The sequence below is a fragment of the Tinamus guttatus genome, unplaced genomic scaffold (genome assembly GCF_059628265.1).
Source record: "Tinamus guttatus ecotype Peru unplaced genomic scaffold, ASM5962826v1 Tinamus_guttatus_pri_ptg000439l, whole genome shotgun sequence".
In the NCBI taxonomy this organism is placed as follows: Eukaryota; Metazoa; Chordata; class Aves; order Tinamiformes; family Tinamidae; genus Tinamus; species Tinamus guttatus.
The window spans coordinates 1,272,518-1,289,495 of NW_028288973.1; the positions used below are offsets into that span (position 1 = coordinate 1,272,518).

General features: G+C 46.6%; 1 protein-coding gene across 2 annotated transcripts; it reads left to right on the plus strand.

Annotated features, from left to right (window-relative positions):
• The first annotated feature begins 5,311 nt into the window (after window positions 1–5,311).
• Window positions 5,312–15,697, plus strand: RAC2 (Rac family small GTPase 2). 2 transcript variants are annotated; one of them, XM_010224133.2, is made up of 7 exons: window positions 5,312–5,508; window positions 8,396–8,467; window positions 10,174–10,291; window positions 11,736–11,798; window positions 13,079–13,238; window positions 14,508–14,642; window positions 15,433–15,697. In XM_010224133.2, exons 1-6 carry the CDS (start codon window positions 5,474–5,476, stop codon window positions 14,636–14,638), a joined length of 579 nt encoding a protein of 192 aa, XP_010222435.1. In that variant the 5' UTR covers window positions 5,312–5,473; the 3' UTR covers window positions 14,639–14,642; window positions 15,433–15,697. The 2 variants fall into 2 exon arrangements, with proteins under 2 accessions (XP_010222435.1, XP_088388029.1); XM_088531903.1 differs by lacking the exon at window positions 15,433–15,697 and adding an exon at window positions 15,243–15,424.
• The last annotated feature ends 1,281 nt before the right edge of the window (window positions 15,698–16,978 follow it).

Genomic DNA, 16,978 nt, shown 5'->3' on the forward strand with positions numbered 1-16,978 from the left:
GAGCTTTATTAATGGAAATTGTAATTTCAAACCTCCATACTCATTCATTTGATTATGCTATATCTGCCCTGACCTTCAGCATAGAGCCATGGAACATTATGGTTGGAAAAGACCTTCAAGATCATCAAGTCCATTTGTAAACCCATCACCACCATGCCTGCTAAACCATGTCCATCTGTCCATGAAGTTTATCAGAAGCCTGTCTTTGGGTCACAACTTGCCAAGAGTATTCCCCTCGCAACTCAGTCTCTGTCTTGCAGTTTTGAACCGCATCGGGAGAGGAATTCACTGTCTCACAAGTCCAACCCAGTGCTCCAGTTATGGTACTGGAGCTGGGCATAGCTCCACCTCAGATCCTGCCATCATTGCATTTTCCACAAAAATGTTTTATCGGTGTTGCAGCTGATGTCAAACAGACACATAAACCTAAGGTTCTTCCTTGAAAACCCTGAATGTGCCTGCCTTAAGGGTACATTGCACATACAGGCAGCTTAGTTGGGCTTTTATATATGTGTTTGTGGGCAGGTTGAATCATAGTGCCTTGCAAGCAACAAAATGGATGCCTCTGTATACCACAGAAGTTCTCTCAGTCATTCCAACAAAAAATAAAGCAAGGCTCCTACCCATTATACTATTCCATACTTGCTCGATCTCCTAAACTGGAAGGAAATATAAATATTTCTACTAACTTCAAGAGGATAAATACCGGAAGAGAAAGAAGATGATGAGCCAATGACAAAATCCCTCTGGGCTGAACATGTCGACTGTATTCTAACAACTTTTCTCAGAGAAACAAAGCACAGGTTTGTACAAATTCTGTAACTCCTTTGGGAGTTCAGGCTGCCATGCAACTTAAAACAGCACGAGAACACACACAGTAACACTTTTTTGTGTAACAATTATAATAAAATAATCCTTGTCCACTGTGAGAAACAACATGAACTCTGGTTGCTACAGCAAGAGTTCAGGATAAGAAAATGCAGGCAGTGAGTAAAGATACTAGTGCAGAGCATAGAGCAGGAATTTTCTATTGCCAGGTGCTTTTACTACCTCAAGGAATTGGAGTTGTTAGGTTGTTTTTTTTTTTTTAAGAGCAGGAAGACCGGGATTATAAAAAGCCACAGAAGAAAAAAAATAAAAAGAAATGTAAGAATGGAAACTGATACTGGAGTCACCAGGGACTTGCAGAAATATAGAGAAAATATAAAGCCAAACAACAAAAAAAGAAAAAGTATTTTAGGATTCTAGGAGCAACTTCACAAGTGAGGAAAATGCAAGCATGAATCATGGATACCTGGATGGTCAAAGGGCTGTGCCATGGTCTTCTGCTTACCCAGGCAATTCATGGAGAAGAGCAGGAGGGGGTGATTCCTCGTCAGTGCTACAGACAGGAAGATGCCAGTGGACCAGTTCTTTTGCCCTCAGAGGGCAAGATCGAGAGCAGCTGTGCAGTGAAGATAGGAGAGCCTCCATGATGCAATGGATCAGGGGTGGACCAGCCCTGACTGCAATAGGGTTGTTCTCCAGAGAAGCTCATGGACGAAGTAGATCCAGGGTTAATTAAATATCATTTGCAAGCTGAGTTGCATTTCTCCAGGAAAATGATACTGTGTATATGGAAAATGCAGGTAGTTTGTTGTTACTATATTTCAAGGGGGCTGAGGAGATACAGGAAGCTTGAAAACTTCAATTTTCTGGGCTTTGACTGAGAGTGAAAATTTAGGTCAGAGGAGTACCTAGTACAGCCAATATTAGAAATAAGACTCTGAATGAAGCAACTCCACAGCTTGTCTAACAGAGACTGTAGGACATCATGCCCTGGACTGCATCACATCCATTTTAGTTATGATTTCAGTCCCGAATTCAAGGCCAGGCTTTTCTAGTCAGCGTGGCTCTCAGCGAAAAAACACTGCAGCGAGAGGAAAGGGTGGCAGCAAAAGGAAGGTGTGGGAATTTTGGAGAAGAGAAGAAGCAAAGCAAGAACTAAAAGCAGGAGGCAGATGGTAGAAAGCTGAACGAATAGGGAAGTGAGAAGTCTCAAAAGCAGAAGGGGGCAGTTTACAGCCAGCGTGGCTGAACTGCAATACTCCACCCTAGTGGAGGGCTAACACATATAGCAAAGGTCTCAGGGTCACACAGAATTGTTTGAATAATAGGTTAAAGTAGCTTCTGTCAGGCCCAGGGACTGATGTAGTAATGGAACTACCTCTGTGGCCATGCCCTGTGCAAAGAAATTAACCTCATGTTCTCCCCACCTCAAAAATAATAATAATAAAAAGAATTCCCCTGACCCTTCTTCTGTGCTGAAGCAGCACATGCCTATTGCTCTGCTCCTGCTCTCTTATTTTGGGCTGCGAACTCACAGACCCACCCCCAGCTTTTTCCTCTCTTCCATGAGTGAGCAGAACACCCGAGAAAAATGGGGATCATTGCGATGACTCAGATTCTTCTGTGCTTTGGAGCTGCATGCTGCATCTGGCATGCACCTCCTCCCTTGCCTTCCTTTCCACACGGGTGCTCTGCAGATCAGTGACTCATGGGTCACAGTGCCTCAGAGATGACATTGCCAGTGGCCTGGGAAATTTCTCAGAGCAGAACTGTTTCACTAAGCAACTCTTTCAAATATTAGCATCTTCTTTAAATTCAGGAAAGGGAACAAGAAATCCCAGATCTCAACTCTACTGCATATGCAGGAGGGAACCTATGTCAAGAGCACCTCTTAGTGATAAGAGAGCAGATCAAAGCAGCAACAGATCTGTATACACTTTTTACAGATTACCAGCCTGCAGTTTCCTTCCTTTAGCAGCCTGTGCTATTTGAATATAATTTTCCATTGTTTAGTAATTTAAATACAATGGAAGGAAAACTCTTGCACAAGGGGCTTCTGTGTCTCTTCAGGGACACTGGCAGATGAGAGAAGTTTATAAATTCACAGCACAGACCTCTGACTTGTAAGAGAACTGACTGTCAGTAGCAGTAGGAGGATTTTATCTTCCAAAGGTAATTTATCCAGGAATTTCACAGCTCATTGTTGTCATACAGGACTGCTGATTCTTAGAAATGGGCCTTACCTGGGCACACCTCAACAGCAGTCACTCCTCCATGATCATTTGATTATCATCCTCATTTAGCTTCCCCACTTGTTCCTACACTGCTGATCCCAGAGACCCACATGCCAGACCGCAAGGGCAGAAACATACACTTGCAGTCAGTAGGTCAGTGGTCCTTGTTCTTTCCTGAAACCAGGTCTTATCATGCCACTGGCAGTTTTCTGTCCAGTCTCTTCTTAGCTTAAATCTCATTGCTTGTCTCCTTTTTTCATGACTTGTGCTCTGTCCCAGATCCACTCACTGCATTATCCAGCCCTCTCTAGCACTTTTCTGTCTTCCCACTCCAGGTGTCTGCTCTCTTTTCTGCTATCTCTGTTTCTCCCTGTAACTTTTCTACCTAGGGCCTATTGGAAATTTTCAGAGAAAAGATCTAATGGAAATGGAAACATTCTTCCATAAAAAAATGATTCCTAATACAGTTTCAAAACGTGCAGAAAAGGATTAGTTTCCTGCTTGCCTGTCCCCGTCTGCTTGATCATGTCCCAGGGAGTCAGCGCTCTCCCAGTCCCTAGGACTCCACCAGCCTCAGCTCCAAGGGCCTTCAGAATCCTGCAACTGAGAGCACTGAATGTCTACAGTTTCCTAGGGAATACATTTCCATCATATATCCCAAAGTTTTCTAGCTGAGATGTGGAGATGTTTGGAGAGCCAGAACTCTCCAGACATTTTGGGCAGGTGGATTGCTTTCAGAACCCAGAACTGCAGCTAACAGTGCTCTTGTGCTAACAAACTGCCAAGCACTTTACAGCTTTCTGGCTTTGCAGTACAGTTATAATCCTCTTCCCATGGCCTGCAGACACATTTTGGCCCTTGCTGGGTTAGGTATAGCACACTGCCAGCTCTACCAGTGGTGCTTGATTTGAGCATTCTTAGTCTGATGCAGAATAGAAATGCTTTCCCATCCACCAGTAACATTCTCTGAAATCAAATACACCTACCTTCTTTCTGGCTAGACCCAATCTCCTGTCATACTATAATTCTGCACCTTCCCGTCCTTTACAGCTCCTACTGCTACTCTCCTTATAACAACCTCTCTACCCTCTGTTCTTATCTGACCTCTATTCCTTGCATTTCCACAGCCCTTTCCTCATGTTTGCAGAGTAGTCAGTGGGTTTCTTTCTCCCTTCTTTGTTACCACCCACAGAGGGAACACCTAGTACAGTTGGTTGTTTTGCACTTCTGAAAGAGCCATAAGACTTGGAAAGGATCCAGTGTCAAATATTTCTGGGTTATGGCCAACACTGAGTGATGGATGGGAGAGCTCTTCTTCTGAGCAGGTCAGTCTACAGCAGCTTCACATGGCTGCTGAAGCATAAAGGTCACCAACCTTTGGAAGAAAAAGCACATTCCCTCAAAGCTCCTTGCCTTTGAGAACACTCCAGATAAAAACTCACTGTTCTTGGTCTCACTGGCCACCTAACAAAGCCTGGAATTCTAATTAACCCTATGTCTCAATGTCTGTTCTCCACTGATGTGCATCCCCACCTGTCCACCCACCAGTTCAGGTGGGAGCACAACAGCGGGGAGCAAAACAGAAATGCACATATATACCTTTTTCCAGGATTAGCATTGCAAGGTAGGAGGAAAAAGAAATAGCACATACCCTTAATTTCAGGAGGGCTAAGGAAGGGAAGGAAGGAGCAGAGCCTCCTATGATCATTCTGCTACTTGTCTCTTCTTCTATATTACTTCTTTCCACTAGCTACCTGTGCAAACGGAGAAGTAAAATAGAACTTTAGCACCAAGGGAGAGGAGGGATGGAGCAGCCTTGAAGTGGCTGCTGCTTTCCAGAGTTTGCTTAAGTCCTTTGTTCAGCCTTCAAAGAAAACATTACTCCTTGTGGCAATCATCACTGGCCCTTAGGAGCACCAGGAAGGCCTGAAAAAATCTTTGTTACACCACATTTCACCTCTTGCTCCCACCTCAGATTTGCTTGCCTGTTTTCACCTGCTTCAAAGTTTGGATGACAAAGGCTGGTAGGGCATATCCACCCCTCCAGTTTCTCACTCCTCTCCAATCATGTAAAAGCAGTTTGGTGCCCCCAGCTGTTCATTGGGATGGTTGGGGGGCAGCAAGTATTGAGACACGCAGAGAGAAAAAATTACAGCAATAATCTTCCAAACCACAAACCATGCACACTCCGCCTCCAGCTAACGGCCTTGGCTGCGGAGCTGCAGTGCGATAGGAGGAGGGACCAGAGGGTGACTGAGTAAAGTTCCTTCTTCCACTTCCTCCCTCCCTGCAACCTGCCGCTCACTTCAGCTCAAGATTTGATATTCATATTTGCCTGTGTATCGCTGCTCTTTGCCTTGGCCTGACTTTCCTTTGCTCCAGGTGCTATCAACAGCCACAGGTCCAGAGACATGCAAGCCATCAAATGTGTTGTGGTAGGAGATGGGTATGTATCCCACTCTTTTTCTGTGAATGTGGGTAGGGAGGGATGATGACGAGTGAAGAAAGAAGGTCGTTGCTTGGTGAAACTGCAACAGCTTTGCTTCTGACTTCTCGCAAACTGTGTTCCCTTTCTTGCTCCCTCTTCCTGTATCAGGGCAAGGAACCTACTGCCTCTGAAAAGGCTGGGAGAGGGCGGAATAGAGGCATTTTGAAGGGCATCTTTAAAAGGGGCATAGAAAGTAGAATAATCGTTTAGAAGCCTGGCAGATCTGGTCAACACACAGGAGGTAGTATTATTGCTGCCAAATTCGGCCTTGAGGCAGGAATCGAGTTTAAAACTTAGGAGGTGCATGAGCTCTCTTGCAGGTGCATGGCCCCATGAAAGCCATCTGCTCACTGGGGCTGACTGAAGTAGGACATGGCACTATGGCCCTGATGAGATATCCTCCAGTATCTGTGTTCAGGCCTCCTCAACACGTTAACCCTGTGTTAGGGTATGGGGGTGACTGTCTGGCAAGGGGTTTCTGTGGGCGCAAGGAGGAGGGGCTGTTTCCCCTGAGATGAGTACAGGTATATACCACTGGTCATGGGAGATAGCACAACCTTGCCTGTGCAGCACTGCGTTGTCACTGCCCGTGTCCCATTTTTGCTGGAAATGGGACAGTCTACGCTGTCAGTAAGTGAGGCAGTACTGCAAGGGGATTGGACCTCTGCTTTCCCTGCCCTGTGAGATGAGTGGATAGGTGGGGCAGAGGAGAGTCCACAAGTTGTGTGGGGTATTTGGCATAGAGCATGTTAATTAATTTTCCAGCTAGGAACTGTTATCCGGGGCAGCTACCAGGTAGCAGATGAGGAGACATTTGCAGTGGCCCTGCTCCCCACAGTCACTTCCTCCTTCAAAACTGGCCTGGGGAGGAAGAAGCCTACAAATATAGCAATATATCTTAGACATATTCTCAAGGGCTGCGGCAAGTGGTTGGGGGAAGGGAGGAGGTGGGACAAGGAAGGGCAGTGAACCTCAACTGAACATTGTTACCTCTTAGAAAAGTCCCTTGCAGGTTGGAAACTACAGCAGATGACTAGATCCATGGGACTTTCTCCCAGTAACCTGCTAACTCCACAGTCCTCCCTCACACATTGCACCAAAGCTTCAAGTTCCATAACTTGCTCTTGGTTCATCCCCCCTTTATCTCCTAGTCTGTCTACCGGCCCTACCAGATCTTCCTTCCTACCAGAGGACCTTTGCCATTGCTTCACTAAGCCCCTCACGCTCCCCTACAGAAATTCTGATCCCGTACTCTTCTCCATCACACTTCACTTGCATTATAACACTCCCTGAGCTCAGTCCCAAGAACCTGCAGCTGTCCAAAGCACTCATTCCTCAAAAATTTTTCTATAACCCTCACTCCTTCATTGACCCTTTGTGCTCCTCTCAGTTCAGCTGCACTAATTCAGAATCATATCTCTTTCCATGAATAATGCCCTCTCTCTGCCATAAATCTCCTGATCTGTCCACCTCCCCCTGCCGCTTGAGCTTCAGGAAGCACACAGCTCCCATATCTTTCCCTCAATGCCTCCATGATGAGAGGGAAGCAGGAGTGCTGGCGAAAAAGAGTTGACCGAGAGGCATCGGTATCAGAGAAAGAGGTGACAGGAGGAAGAAACTAGCATCAGAGCACACTGAAGGTGCTATTTCCTCCTGAGCTGCTCAGAAGTGCAGCAGCTGAGGCAGGTGCTTATGACCAGGGCAAAGATGCCTTTGGAGCATGCCAGGGGCCTGCCAAAAGACGGGACTGCAGCTCTTGCACAGCAGACTTTGCAGGTATCACTGGGATTTTCAGAGCAGGTCTCCATGGCAAGTGAAAGTGCTCCCAACAGTGGGAGCTTCTGGCTGGAGGAAAGGCCTCTCCTTGGGCTCTGCAACTTTGGTCAAAGGCTGAGGAGGCAGTTTGCTCTTGACACCTCCACTTTACACACAGGGAAACAAAAGTACAGACTTTCCCAGTCCACACAGACCTGAGAAATGACTGCTGAGCATATTGCAAAAGGATTATCTTTTCCACACTTGTCCTGGATGCTTTACCTTCTCCTAGTTTCTCTTCCATTTCTCTTCACTATAGGTTTTCCTGTGCCCAGGACACAGCTGCCTCTTCCCTTCCCAGCTCCCTCACACCAGTGCCCTCATCCAGTCTGGGCTGTGTTGTTATCCTGACTCTTTGCACTCCATCCTACTGTAACATGGGGGTGGAGGAGGCTGAGACAAGAAGAAGCATCAGTTACTTCCTCAGAAACTCCAAAAGCATCTTTAGTTGGCCATGAGCAGAGGCAGCTTGCTGGCTGCCTACACATCTCTCTGTGGGTGACATTGCAGCTTGCAGCAGCTCGCAGGTCATGTAAACAGCCCAGACTGGCAAGTGTCATGGCAAGTCAGCAAGAGGTGATCTCAGCCACAGTATCTGCAGGAGTAGGCATGACTGTCTGTGTTCAGAAGCTATAACTGCTTGGGATGCTTTGTTCTGACACTCTTGTACAAAATGAAAACATCTATCCTGGCTGTGAGCATACAGCACTGTGCACATACTGGAAAATGAACTCTCACCTTCACCTCAGAGTGGATGCATTTTAGTGGAGTGATCTCTGTACCAGACTGTCAAAACAAGCCTTCATGCTGAAAGACAACAGTTCTGTCAGACTTCATGTCTTTGCTCCTAATGCTATTCTACTTTGTGGTTATGCACACTTTTCTCTGCTTCCACTGGTCTCCTCCTATTGCTAGCTTGAGGTATGAAAGTTTTCCCCCAAACCCATTTCATGCTAGCAAGACTGCTTACACTAGAATGACTCTTGCCTTTATTTATTTATTTATTTATTTATCTATTTTTACCTTTCAGAGCTGTGGGGAAAACTTGTCTCCTTATCAGCTATACCACCAATGCCTTCCCGGGAGAATACATCCCCACCGTGTGAGTGATATATATCCAGGGCCTGGGGTGGGTGGGAGGCAAGCAAAGCGGGTGCATCAACTCCTGTTCTGCACTGAAGGTAGCATCAGTAGGGTCAGTTTCCATGCCAGCAGAGGAAGGACTGCCAAGCTAGCACAGGTATCTCTATATTTCTGATCTATCATTCACTGTTCACTGGCCCTATTAAGCCCTGGTATAAATGGGACATTTGGGGTATACTAAGGGTCTTGCTGCCTGCTGTGTTTGCAGGTAGTAGATGAGATCCTGCTAGACAAAACAACTAGGAACCAGGCTATAAGGACAATGCCAAACCTAAGCAAAGATTAGGTGACTAGACTTAGGGGCCAAGGGTCCCCACTTCCCTCTATGCCCCAAGGCATTTGTTGTCATTGGAGCAGGCACAGAAAATCCTGGTGATAAGAGTACGGCCACCAAAGCTGCCTGGAGTCCTGGAAGCAAGATTCAGCTAAGAACTGGAGTAGAAACTATTTGTAATCCAGCAGCTCCATGTGTGAGGCTGAGGCAGATCTGCAGCCTGCCGGAATAAGGAACAAATTTAGGATTGCCTTAGACTGAGTCAGAGGAATTGTCTCTCCACAGTGTGGGGGGAGACATACCACACATATTCATGCTCCACTGAAGTATGGGATATGCATACTCATTGCAGAACCAGCCATTCTCCTAAGGTAGGAAAAGCTGCTAAACACAGGGTATCAGACTGTCAGCCCAGGTTCAGGCCTTTTGGAAAGCAGAGGTTCAAAAAACCTCAGAGCATCACTTTTTTTCCAGACCATTTGCAGCAAATTTGAAGCAGCAGGAATCCATCTCCATTCACAAGCTTGCTTGTGCCAGGGTATCATTCCTTCCTGGCATGTAGCCATGTGGACATGCCTTTTGTGTGCTGCACACCATTTCTCTTCATGACTGAGACTTGTGTCTGGTGGAAAGGGAGGGCCTTTTGTTCTCTTGTGCAGCATGGCTTCTCTGACAAAGAGGGCAGCATATGAATACATTTACAAGGTCTTTGCATTGGTTCCCTATGAGTGGTTTCCTTAGTCTGAAAGCTGTTAAAAAATTATACCAAATGGGCAAGAAAGAGAACTTTCTAGGAGCCCTGTGAAGGAACAACAACTCAGTTGATTGAATAGCTGTTTTTCAAGATGTCTTTTCTTGAAGAAATGCAGTTTGGACTGCCATTCTCAATGTTTCAGGCTGTATTTTCAAAGAGTAAGAGGGATTAAGGGCAACCTTAGCATATTGGACTCAATTCCAGGAGGTGAAGTGCAGGGCTCTGGGGGAGCTACAGAGACATAGTGTGTAACTTTTAAAGAAGGAAGTTTCTAGAGCACAAGAGAAAGAGCAAAGGTTTGATTAGAGCTGGAACAGTCATGGGAAGCGTATTGGAAGGGAAGTAGAAAAAAAAATGAAGAATTTTAGAATCTACATGCAAGATGGAGAAGGTAGAGCTACAACCAGGCACCTGCCCAGAACAACTGGGTGATACAAAGTAGGTGATGCTGAATGAAAAGTCCCTAATGTAAAGGTTTACAGGCAACTAGCATCTGCCAGGTGAGCTGAGAAGTCAAATTGCTACCCTTTGCTCTGGTGTCCACCTAATGGGATTGCTCAGCTCACCCTATAGTGCCAAATTCTTGCAGGCTTCTTTTTCCCCCTTTTGAGCCACAGCCTATGTCTCTTCATTTCAGGTTTGATAACTATTCCGCCAACGTGATGGTTGACAGCAAGCCTGTAAATCTGGGGCTATGGGATACTGCTGGACAAGAAGATTATGACCGGTTGAGGCCCCTCTCTTACCCACAGACGGTGGGTCACACTCTATGCCTCTCTTTCCTGGGGTCCCCTCAGATATGCCTCCTTTTCCTGCTGCAGAACCAACAATTACCATACAGTGGTGGCAGGACTATTCTCTTCTCTCTCTGCCCTCTCATGAGGATACTTCTGTGGATATACAAGTACCTAAAAGCTCTATAAATAAAAGGAGTGTTTTGGAGCCTTCATGTAAATTTCATTATTGGTATCACCTCACAAGAAAATTGAGATCCTCAAAGATATTTATGTGCCCAGCTCACAATGATTTAAATTGGCTCATGGAATCTGTGTTATCACAAACAAACAAAAAACTGTTCTTATAAGGTAGCCTATGGGATACAGAATCTGACACAGGTGGTTCTGTGAACCCTGTTTGGGATTCTGAACTGTTTTGGCTTTTGCCGTTTAAAAGAGATATACTGTGTAGATAACGTATTTGATTTGCTGATGCCTCAATTAAGCCCAGCCCTCTAACAGAACAAGTGGATGCTCCTCCTCAGAGTTCACCATGTTGACAAAGTGGTTTCTGGGCTTCAGGGTCAATTTTTCTTGAGTATGTTGCTCCAAGTAGTCTCTTGTCAATCTCAAAAAGGCCCTGCTGCCTCTAACATTTGTCTGAAGTTTGCGATTTCAAACAAAAGGTCTAGGAATTGAGGGCAGTATCTTTTTCAGCTACTTTTAGTCACGTTGAAATTGGCCACCTGATAAAAGTTACTTGTCCCGGATCCTTCTGCAGTCAGGGTGGACAAGCATATTCCTCCATCACGTGCTTATGTCTACCCAGACAAGTGCCAAGGATAGGTGGAGGAAGTTCGCATCTTTGGTAGTCACCGAAGTAGTAGCAGAAGTATGGAAATGGGAAAATTGGGCCTGACAGTCTTGTTTTAGATAGTGAAAGATGTATGAAAAACATATTATCATGAATATCTGATTTTGTTTTGTTTTATTTTGTTTTCATGGAGTGCACAGAAGTGCCTATGTGCACTTAAATATGCCTTATTTCTATCTTGCATGTGTACTTTTTGGGTTGAGCTTAGTCTTGTATCAAGAGCAGGCAAAATTATTTTGTCCTGATATCTCTTTGGTGCTCTGTGAGAAATGAACAGGGCACTGTCAGACCATTTCCCATGAGGATGAGTGTGCCTACCACAAAAACCCCATCCTCACAGTTAACAGTTTGGCTCTTCTGATAGGGGTGGCTATGGTTACCATGAGTCAGGACAACAAATATCCTTCTTTCTTCTAGAGGCAGTTATCAGCAGTCAGGATTGTGTTGTTTGTGAGGGACAGCTTTCCCCAGAATGGCTGTCCTTGCTGCTGAGGGAGGATACTGCCCCCCACCAACTCCCCTGTTCTGGTCTCCCCTTTCCTTGCATGACCTTCTGTCATGTAATCCCAGGGTCTCACCCTAACTCCACATTGTGTCTGTGTTCTACAGGATGTGTTCCTGATCTGCTTCTCTCTTGTCAGTCCAGCATCTTATGAAAATGTCCGTGCTAAGGTGAGATCAAGCATCCTGGTCAATGAGGGGCTATGGAGGGTATGTGGGAGATTGATGTTGGTCTTTCAAAGAGAGTGACTGAGCGTGGATACTGCTATTGTACAAGAGTGATGTGGAGCTGCTGGAGAGAGTCCAGCGCAGGGCCACAAGGATGATCAGGGGCCTGGAACATCTGCCCTATGAGGAGAGGCTGAGGGAGCTGGGCCTGTTCAGCCTGGAGAAGAGAAGGCTGAGAGGGGATCTGATCAGTGTATATAAGTACCTCAAGGGAGGCAGTGAGGAGGATGGTGCTGGCCTCTTTTCACTGGTGGCCACCGACAGAACTAGAGGTAATGGCCACAAACTGAAGCACCAAAAGTTCCACATGAACTTAAGGAATTTTTTTTTTAACAGTGAGGGTGACAGAGCACTGGAACAGGTTGCCCAGAGAGGTTGTGGAGTCTCCTTCTCTGGAGATCTTCAAAACCCGCTTGGACGCAGCCCTGTGCCACGTGCTCTAGGTGACCCTGCGTATGCAGGAGGGTTGGACTAGATGACCTCTAGAGGTCCCTTCCAACCTTAAGCATTCTATGGTTCTATGATTCTATGATTCTATTGGGCTGTCTAGACCCAATGAGGTAATTTTGTGTCAATCAGAGGAAACTAAAATATTAGCCTCTTACAAATTTATTTTCTCATCCCAAAGGAGATGGCCAGCCCTATTAAAGAGGTAGTGTTCATCTGGCTAAGATACTTCAAGATAAACCACACACTTGTATTTTGAGGATGTCTTTCAGACAAGCCAGTCATAGCACAGCTCTTACTTTCAGGCAAATCTATAGGAGATGATAAGCAGGCACGCTGCCTTTAGCTGGGAAGTGAGGGAAATGAAGAGATGGACAGAGAGGAAAACAACATAGTGTTTCCTTTCTACAGCTTTCAGGTTCCTTCTTGGCTTTGGAGGAGCCATAAAGGATGGAATGCAGCTTATGCTCTTGTTTAATAGAGAGTGCTCAGCTGTGGCTCCCCCTTCTCCTCTCACCACTCCACTATTCTGATATTTCAACTTCTGAGGGGATTAAATTCATGCTTTGAGCTCCAAGTCGAAGATTTTGCCTCTGTGGACCCTGTAACAGGGGCTGGTCTCAGACAGGTTACAGTACTCAACACTGTATGAACGGGGTGTGTGGAAGGAAATGATGTTAGACATGTTATTGACTTTCTTTCAGGGTGCTTCTTTGTTTCCCTAATGCATATATTTGATTTCTTCTTACATCTTTGCCTTTTGGTTCTCTCATTAGTGGTTCCCTGAAGTGCGGCATCACTGCCCCAGCACTCCCATCATTCTGGTGGGCACAAAGCTGGATCTTCGTGATGATAAGGACACCATTGAGAAGCTGAAAGAAAAGAAGCTATCCCCCATTACATATCCTCAGGGCCTTGCCCTAGCCAAGGAAATTGGTACGTGCTTGGAGGTAACATCTTGAATCTGCTGAAAAGAAAGAAGCAGAAGATAGTGGCTTCTCCACAGCCTAGTAAGGCCTCCTTGCAGGCATCTCATGGTGGCCAAAGACCATGAACAGATCTCTAAGGGAGACTGATAGTCATATTAAGGGCTGTGGAACAAAACACACTTCACAAGGGTCAGGAAGGAGATCCATTCCTTGAGAGAACCTCAGTGCTTTAGGCCCCTGCTTTCTGCACAACAAACATCTCTTTCCTTCCCATCCTCCCCAACCCCGCCCACACGTCTACACTTGCACACTCCCCTCCCTTTTTTCTCTTCTGCCTCTATCGGGGCCAGTATTTTGCTATGAAAGCCACAGCTGCTTTGTGGGCAGAGGCCTCTCCTCCACATCCGGAAACAGGCGGAAGAGTAAGTTTTCTAACATCTCTCAGGAAGAGCTGCAACTGCGGCTTCCTGTCCTGCCTCTGGTAAATGGGTTTATACATGCAGCCCTTAGCATGTGTCTCACCTGAGCATTCATCTCTGGGCATCACCTCCATCATGCTCAAATGCCTGTGCGAGGTAACCTCTTCTGTGAGATACATCACACAGAGACAGCAGAGAAACATCCAGCCTAAGAGAGAGAAGGCTTCAACCAGGAGTTTGGAGGGGAAGGTGGCCAGTCAGCATAACATAGACAGCCTCATGTGATGATTCTGGGCAGAGAAAAAGCAGTTCCTGGTCTTGTACAGCTAGTAAACTTTTACTCTGAGGTCAAGACTGCCTGAGTGAGGTCATGCTTGCTGGATTTTGGCACCTGAATTGTGTTTACTGGAATCATGTAAGAGCTGGGTGCCTTGCTGTCCAGCGCAGGGTCTCTGAGAACACAGAGGTCCAGAGCCCTAAAAGGGAAGGGCCACATGATTTAAGATGTTTCCAGATGTCCTTGATGCCAAGTGATCTGAACGACACTCAAAGCTTGAGAACAAGACCTATCAAGATGAGACTCATTTGGCGTTTAGGGGTGTGTGTGTGCCTCAGGACTCCATTTGTAAAATTGGTGCTGTGAGGGGGTGGGTTGGGACTGTGATGCAATGTGAGCCGGAAAAGTACCAGTGATACAGACACATGCATCTCTTTCTGTTTGTCCTTGCTTTGTTATATTACTCTTGTATGATTCACTTCAGAATAAGGACCCTTCACAACAAAATCCTGGATACCCACCCTGCCCCTCCCTCCCATTCCCCTCCTCATCATTACAGTATCTGCCTTCCTCCTAACAGACTCTGTGAAGTATCTTGAGTGCTCGGCATTGACGCAGCGTGGCCTCAAAACAGTGTTTGACGAGGCCATCCGAGCAGTTCTCTGTCCACAGCCCACCCGGCCGAAGAAACGAATCTGCAGCCTCCTCTAGGAAGGTAAGGGCGAAAGGGATTCCTGAGCATGATACTACCAGTCTTTTCTAGTCCATCTGAACCCAGACCAGGGTTCAGGACCATTTTGTTCCTATGGCCTGCTGTGCCTGGGGGCCTGAGAAAGTGAGGGAGTGACAGTAGTCCTGCGCAGGCAGAAGACCAGACTTGGTATTATAGAGCACACAGCCCGCTGTCTGCCTGCCCCTCCTTACTGCCTTCCCATGTAGAGGCTTGACACCATCTCCTAGCATGGGGAGGTACAGGATTTTCCACTTCTGCTCTCACAGAGAAGGGCTGTCTGTCACCTTCTGCCACAGAGGGAACAGCATCCAAGCTGCCCTGGGGTTGACCTGCTGTGAGATGTGCAAAGCAACAGCCTTTGCCCATAGGGGAAAAAAAAAGAAAAAAAGAAAAGAAAGAGAAAAAAAAAAACTTATTTATAGGAACCATAAATGACAGGCCAGACAGCCCTTCCTCTTTACCAGTTCCTGCTCACCTCAAGAGGTCTCTTGTATCACAGTTCATCAGCAGGCAGCTGCTGCCTTGCCCGCCTCCAGATTCCTTCTCATATTTTCCCCTCCTGTTCTTCCTCTTCAACTCAAGGCAGCAGAGGAAGGAGAGGGACTTCAGGACAAGAGTCAAAGCTGGTCATAGCCCGAAGAGAGAGAAGAGAGGGAGCTTTCTACCCAGGATCCAGACCCTTTCATCCTTCCCCCACCATGAGGACAGAGGGAGGGAGAGCAGGAAAAAGGCTGAGCTGCTTTCATGAGGCCTGTCGTTGTTTTGGCTACAGATCCCGGCCCTGTCCCGATGCCAGGCTCTGCCCGACACACAGGAGAGAGATGGCTCCAGCATCCCGGAGCTCAGTACCTTGTGGCAGCCACTGCGCTTTTTACTTCTGCTGGCTTGAAAGACTGTTGTAGGTCTGTAGCACCAGTTTGTCCATTTGCACAACTTCCGCACACTCACCCCAGCCCGGTCACTCTTCCCCTCCCTCACAGATGCCCTAGATTACAATACAGCAACCAAAACCCAATAAACAGACTGTACATTCCTGCCATGTGTGTGTTATTGCACCTCGGGGACACAGCCATGACTCAGTGAGCAACAGGACGGCTGAAGAGTCCAAGGCACTTCCCATGTTTACCCCTCCTTGGAAGCGACATGCCAATCAGCACCATGCTGAGCTTCGTACAGGGCAGCCCCAGCCAGTATGGGGTGAAGAGATGTGGCTTCTTTTATGCATAGAGTTGCCAAGTTCTCTGCTGTGGCTCAGCAAGAAGCAAGTAGCATGCCAGGCAAAGGCAGCAGGTTTATCATGCCTCAGCTTCTACCCTTTCATTTCTCAGCCTCTGTGTGTTCAAAGGAAAAAGTTTTCTACCCTCAAGCCTGATCTGACAGAGCCTAGCAAGCCTTTCTCACCTCTACAGGCTTTAGGAGGAGACTTGACTTTGTGGGACTGGCCCTGCAGTTTGCTGGGGACACCCTTTTACCAAAATAGTTCTGCATTAACTCTCCTAAGCTCACGTCATAAGTAGTCATATCAGTACCCACACTCACGCACACTGCCAGGCACAGGCAGAGCGAGAAAAGGAAGGGGGAGGGCAGAAAAAAAAAATTAGAGAAAGGAATGAGTCACCAGTCCAGATAAATTGTCTCCAAGGCACTAAAATTAAGCTGAAGAGAGTGGTCCCAGAGGTACTATAGATCTGGCAGCTATGAGCACCTGCTTTACTGATGCATTGCAGGGCTTTGAGAGTAAGAAGTGTTATAGGGTAGCTGCTGCTGCCACTGTTTGTGGGTGGGAGGAGGGGTCAGGGTGAAATGATTGGCACTGCAAAATCCTGCAGTCCTAGGAGAGCACTGAGAAACTGTAGAATTGAGCAGGTTTACAATTCCTCAATGCAGTACTGCTTCAAATGCATCAAGCAGTTGCACAGGTAGCTTCAGCATTCCAGTGAAACCCCTGAATGACTCTGCTGCCAGGGAAATTTCGGCAAGTTCATGGTTGGATCTGAGTAAGGCAGTTCGTTTCAGTGATATGAAACATTATGTCCTGGTATCTCTGTAACAACTCTGGAAAACATCCTGTGGCAGTGAGTTCCACAAGTACCTGCATTGCGCATAAGCTGCTAGACAGTGTGCCAAAGCCCTATCCAAAGGTAACATAAATAACGTCAGCACAACTCCAGTGGAACAGCAACACACTCCCAGGTACACACGCATATCTATGAAAGACCAAGGGAACAAAACCCTTGAGCCTGGGACCTAGCCACTCATATACATCCTAAATATCATTCAAAACACTGAATTCCTAAAAGGTTCTTGTTTCCTCTCCA

Bases quoted from the DNA above. Each gene is read 5' to 3' on its own strand.
- RAC2 (XM_010224133.2), top strand. From the start codon at position 5,474: ATGCAAGCCATCAAATGTGTTGTGGTAGGAGATGG. The intron at 5,509-8,395 runs GTATGTATCCCA...TTTACCTTTCAG, and splicing joins TGTGTTGTGGTAGGAGATGG to AGCTGTGGGGAAAACTTGTC. The intron at 11,799-13,078 runs GTGAGATCAAGC...TTCTCTCATTAG, and splicing joins ATGAAAATGTCCGTGCTAAG to TGGTTCCCTGAAGTGCGGCA.